The 5,887-nt window shown below is 50.0% G+C and overlaps 1 protein-coding gene across 3 annotated transcripts; it reads left to right on the top strand.

Moving 5' to 3' along the window:
* Nucleotides 1–1,191: 1,191 nt before the first annotated feature.
* Nucleotides 1,192–5,674, top strand: LOC137300378 (haloacid dehalogenase-like hydrolase domain-containing protein 3). Of its 3 annotated transcripts, none has more exons than XM_067969469.1 (2): nt 1,192–1,332; nt 4,500–5,674. In XM_067969469.1, the coding sequence occupies exon 2, from the start codon at nt 4,561–4,563 to the stop codon at nt 5,278–5,280; it is 720 nt and encodes a 239-aa protein (XP_067825570.1). In that variant the 5' UTR covers nt 1,192–1,332; nt 4,500–4,560; the 3' UTR covers nt 5,281–5,674. The 3 variants fall into 3 exon arrangements, with proteins under 3 accessions (XP_067825570.1, XP_067825569.1, XP_067825568.1); XM_067969468.1 differs by having other exon boundaries at nt 1,193–1,332; nt 4,517–5,674; XM_067969467.1 differs by having other exon boundaries at nt 1,193–1,460; nt 4,517–5,674.
* The last annotated feature ends 213 nt before the right edge of the window (nt 5,675–5,887 follow it).

Here is a 5,887-nt window from a genome sequence, read left to right as displayed (position 1 = left end):
GAAGGACCCATGGACTGGGGGACTGACCCATCGATTGGGGGACTGGGGGAAGGACCCATGGACTGGGGGACTGGAGGAAGGGCTCATCGATTGGAAGATTGAGGGCAGCAACTCTGCCAGAGTTCCTGCTCCTGTCAGTAACCCAATTTCTGAAAAGTGTGCATCTCAGATGTGAACATGAACTGGCTTTGCTGCGATTCCCTCTACAGTCGGATAGCCTGCGAAAACTTACTGTCTAGGCTAATAAGTGAAGAATGGCCACTGGGGCGAGGTATTGGAGGACACCCAATGTCTATGGGACTGGAACCTACTAAAAGAAAATCACTACAGTCAGGAGAAAAGGGGAGAGAAGTGAAAACAAAATGATGAGCATCAACACTGATGTGAATGTTACAGGGGGGTGGGGTGAAAGGTCAGATGGCACTGCATGAAGAATGAATGGATCAGTGTGGGTGTTGTGGTCTCGCCAACTCTGGTTGGGCGTATTCCAGGAGGTTTCATCACATGACCTCCAACCGCCCCACCCCCCAGGCTCCTGCCATTGGTCACCTGACATGTCCATCCTCACAACTCACTGCCTTCCTGCTCCAATTGGAAAGGGAACAGACTCTTTGTTACCGGCTGGACGACTCGACAGCCTTTTTTCCCCAACTCCAATGAATGGAAGTGTTCAAAGAAAATGAAATAAAACACAGCTTTTCTCCTGGGTGTTGCTCACGGCAGTGTCCTGGAGATAAATCTTTAATTCCTGGAGACTCCAGGACATTCCTGGAGGGTTGGCAACCCTTGTCTCTCCAGGCGGGATGCTGTGATCCGCATATACTGGCAGGACAGTGGATGAGGAGAGCGGGAATAGAAGGACCGGGATCCATGGGAATGGTCACAAAACCAATGGGAAAAATACCATGGAGTCAATCAATGAACAGGTGGCAAAGCTTCACTGGTTCAAAAGTTGGCATCTCCCTGATTCCTGGGCATGGTTTGGACTCCTTAACCTGCAAACAGCAGCCCCACTCCAATTCACCTCATTTCAAAACTCTAATTTCCCAAATGCCCTTGAACTTTGACTCCCCACCATTGCACAGAGCGACCTTTCCAGCGGAACGGCAGGCAGGAGGAAGCAGGTGTCCAGCGGACTGTTTCTGGAGGTGGGGGGAGGCGCACAGATCGGAAGTTGCATCGGCCCAGGACTCCGGGCGGATCCACATCCGGCGCGACGACGTCACAAACCCCAATAAGTCGATCGGTTGCCTGGGTGACGGTTCCGAGGTCTCCCCTTCACCATCTGCTTCGCTAACCTCTCGCTGAAGGGTTGGGAGCACTGAATAATAAGTAATATTTATTATTTATTCATTCCCAGGTGGGGTTGCCAACTCTCCAGGATTGCCCTGGAGTCTCCAGGAATCCAAAGGTTCATCTCCCGGGAGAAAAAAAACCATTGGGGCGTCAACAAAGAACTCGTGGGTGTTTTCTCACTCTCTTCCCAACGCTCTGGTTTGCTTGCTGTAAAAATGTTGGAGATTTGGGGGCGGGGGGGGAGGAAAGGGCCGTTTATCCGACGGTCATCCATTCCGGGTAACGAAGAGTCCGTTCTCTTCCCAATGGGACGGACCTGTCGGGCGACCAATGGTGCGTGGCAAGGTCGGGGAGGTCATCTGATGAAACCTCCAGGAATACGTCCAACCAGAGTTGGCGACCCTGTTCTCGGGATGTGGGCGTCGCTGGCGAGGCCGGCATTTATTGCCCATCACTAGCTGGGGCTCAGGAAGGTGGTGGTGAGCCGCCGCCTTCTTGAACCGCTGCAGTCCGTGTGGTGACGGTTCTCCCACAGTGCTGTTAGGAAGGGAGTTCCAGGATTTTGACCCAGCGACGATGAAGGAACGGCGATATATTTCCAAGTCGGGATGGTGTGTGACTTGGAGGGGAACGTGCAGGTGGTGTTGTTCCCATGCACCTGCTGCCCTTGTCCTTCTAGGTGGTAGAGGTCGCGGGTTTGGGAGGTGCTGCCGAAGAAGCCTTGGCGAGTTGCTGCAGTGCATCCTGTGGATGGTGCACACTGCAGCCACAGTGCGCCGGTGGTGGAGGGAGTGGATGTTTAAGATGGTGGGTGGGCTGCCAATCAAGCAGACTGATTTGTCCTGGATGGCGTCGAGCTTGAGTACAAAATCCAGGCTGACACTCGCAGTGCAATACTGAGGGAGTGCTGCACTGTCGGAGGTGCTGTCTTTCGGATGAGACGTTAAACCGAGGCCCCGTCTGCCCCCTCAGGTGGATGTAAAAGACCCCACAGCACTATTTCGAAGAAGAGCAGGGGAGTTCTCCCCGGTGTCCTGGCCAATATTTATCCCTCAACCAACATCACCAAAACTGATTATCAGGTCATTATCAAATTGTTGTTTGTGGGATCTTGCTTTTTTGCAAATTGGCTGCTGCGTTTCCTATATTACAACAGTGACTACACTTCAAAAGTACTTCATTGGCTGTAAAGCGCTTTGGGACGTCCTGAGATCGTGAAAAGCACGATATAAATGCAAGTCTTTATTTTTTTCTTGAGTGTTGTTGGAGCTTCATCCATCCAGGCAAGTAGAGAGTGTTCCATCACACTCCTGACTTGTGCCTTGTGGGGCAATTGCTGATGTGGAGGGAGAGGTTAGAACATAAGAACATAAGAACATAAGAAATTGGAGCAGGAGTAGGCCAATCGGCCCCTCGAGCCTGCTCCGCCATTCAATAAGATCATGGCTGATCTGATCCCAACCACAAATCTAAAGAACACAAGAAGTCGGAGCAGGACCCGGCCACATAGCCCCTGGGCCCTCTCCGCCACCCACAGGGCATTGACCGATCCGAACTCAGCTTCATGTCCAATTTCCTGCCCGCTCCCCATAACCCCTAATTCCCTTTACTTCTAGGAAACTGTCTATTTCTGTTTTAAATTTATCTAATGATGTAGCTTCCACAGCTTCCTGGGGCAGCAAATTCCACAGACCTACCACCCTCTGAGTGAAGAAGTTTCTCCTCATCTCAGTTTTGAAAGAGCAGCCCCTTATTCTAAGATTATGCCCCCTAGTTCTAGTTTCACCCATCTTTGGGAACATCCTTACTGCATCCACCCGATCAAGACCCTTCACAATCTTATATGTTTCAATAAGATCGCCTCTCATTCTTCTGAACTCCAATGAGTAGAGTCCCAATCTACTCAACCTCTCCTCATATGTCCGCCCCCTCATCCCCGGGATTAACCGAGTGAACCTTCTTTGTACTGCCTCGAGAGCAAGTATGTCTTTTCTTAAGTATGGAGACCAAAACTGTATGCAGTATTCCAGGTGCGGTCTCACCAATACCTTATATAACTGCAGCAATACCTCCTTGTTTTTATATTCTATCCCCCTATCAATAAAAGCCAACATTCCGTTGGCTTTCTTGATCACCTGCTGCACCTGCATACCAACTTTTTGATTTTCTTGCACTAGGACCCCCAGATCCCTTTGTACTGCAGTACTTTCCAGTCTCTCGCCATTAAGAAAATAACTTGCTCTCTGATTTTTCCTGCCAAAGTGCATAACCTCACATTTTCCAATAAAATATTCAGGAGAAAAGGGGAATTTTGAAGCGATGAAGCAAAATGTGAGCTGCCTGTTAGTTTAAGGCTCTCCTGCGTTCTGCAAAAAGAAATTGTTGGGGTGAAATGTGCTGCCACTTTTCAAACCCAGTGTCGGCATCAAACACTCACATTAGATGCAGAACAGAGCTGCTACTGCTCAGCCCCAGTAATGTGCCTTAACTCCACTTTCAGTGGAGTGCATCAGGAATTAAGGCTTTCGTTAGTTGTACTGAGTCTTCATCAGTGGTGACAGGGTGCTGCTAACTCTCTCTCCTAGGCAACTGTCAGCAGATGGATGGAAAAACTCTCCTTTTTTTACTATTTACCCAAATGAGAAGTTAATTAGTGCCAAAAGCTAGACGTTAAGAGGTATTCGTGTGCTGTCTATTGAAATTTCCTTTTAAATATTCTATTCCTGTGCTCTGAAGCTAAATTAAATGTCACTCTCAGTTTACCCTCTTTCACCACTAACACAGTGATGTCAGCTTCGGCTCAGTGGTATCTCTCGCCTCTGAGTCAGAAGGTCCCACTCCAGAGACTTGACCACAAATTCTAAGCTGACACTTCTAGGGCAGTACTGAGGGAGTGCTGCACTGTCGGAGGTGCAGTCCTTTGGATGAGACGTTAAACCGAGGCCCCATCTGCCCTCTCAGGTGGATGGAAATGATCACTATTTTGAGAAGAGTAGGGGAATTCTCCTCGGTGCCCTGGTAAATATTTATCCCTGAACCAAAATCACTAAAACAGAATCTCTGGTCATTGTCACATTACTGTTTGTGGGATCTTGCTGTGCGATTTCTATATCACAACAATGACTACTCTTCAAAAAGTACTTCATTGGCTGTAAAGCATGTTGAGGTGTCCTGAGGTTGTGAAAGGTGCTAAATAAATGCAGGCCTTTCTTTTGTCCAGAGTGGAGCCACGATCTGCGTTGATTGATCTGAAGGTGACTCAGGATGAGGCCACGGTTGCTGACCTGGGATGTGAAGGACACTCTGCTCCGAGTGCGTCACTCGATTGGCGAGCTGTACTCCTCGGAGGCCAAGCTCCACGGGATCCAGGTGGAGGCCGAAGCTCTTGACCGATCGTTCCTCGCTGCCTTCAGGAAGCAGGACGAGCTGTTCCCCAACTACGGCCTAGGCCGGGGCCTGAGCTCCCAGCAGTGGTGGGGGGACATAGTTAAACGGACCTTCCGGCTGTGCGGGGTGAACCAAGAGCGGGTGTTGTCCCCGCTCGCCGAGAACCTTTATCGGGGGTTCTGCAGCGCTAGGAACTGGGAGGTGTTTGCCGATGTGAGGGACACTCTGACTCACTGCCACCAACTGGGAATCCGCATGGCAGTAATTTCAAACTTTGACCAGCGCCTGGAGCAGATTCTAGCCAACTGCGAGCTGCGGCAGCATTTTGAGTTTGTGTTGACGTCGGAGGACGTCGGGGCGGCCAAACCCGAGCCCCGGATCTTCGTTAAGGCCCTGGGCATCGCCCAGGTGGAGCCCGAGCAGGCCACACACGTAGGAGACGATGTGTGGAAGGACTATCTGGCGGCCAGGACTGTGGGGATGGAGAGCTACCTGATCTGCAGAGAGGAGGAGGAGGAGCCCGTCGGGGCGAAGGGATTGGTGCCCAAGGCCCATGTCCTCCACTCCCTGCAGCAGTTGTGCAGCCTCCTGAAATGAACGCTGCCTTTTGTGTGTGGAGAGGAGGACCAGCTCCCTGAGCTCACAGCGTCACCATTAAACGGGGAATGGAGGGACTGTTCCACTGAAGGATGGTCAGAATTCTAGTCCTCGAGGTGTTTGGGTGAGAATTGGTTTATTTCTTAGTGGGGGGATCTAGCGGTTGTGCGTTAGTGTAAATTTGACTTGTATTTCCCTCCCTCCCCAGTCTGTGAACAACCACTCGAGCTGAATTCTGCACAAATTACAAATATTAAGCAAAAGTTCGGCACTTTCTGGGTCTCACATCTGTTGACGTTATTTTCAAAGAAGAGTCTAATAGTTAACATTTTGCTGTGTGCTGTGGTGTTTTGGGTAATATTTGATTCTGAAATAAACATTTTCCTTCACTTGACCAGTTTCTCTTGTGTTTAGTATTAAAGAACAGCATTTCCCACATCACTCCCTCAGCTCAGTGTCCCGAACTATCGAACACGTGTGCTGACTGTTTGGAATCAAGCCGGCAGTTTCTTGTGCTGAACGGGAATGAAATGGAAGAATGAGAGGAAGATAAATGTTATTGATAAAAGCGCCTTGTGACACCTCCGAACTGTGTGGGCTTCACACA

The sequence above is a fragment of the Heptranchias perlo genome, chromosome 31, assembly GCF_035084215.1.
Source record: "Heptranchias perlo isolate sHepPer1 chromosome 31, sHepPer1.hap1, whole genome shotgun sequence".
In the NCBI taxonomy this organism is placed as follows: Eukaryota; Metazoa; Chordata; class Chondrichthyes; order Hexanchiformes; family Hexanchidae; genus Heptranchias; species Heptranchias perlo.
Note: the sequence above shows the minus strand (reverse complement) of the source record. Positions and strands in the feature narration are given on the sequence as shown.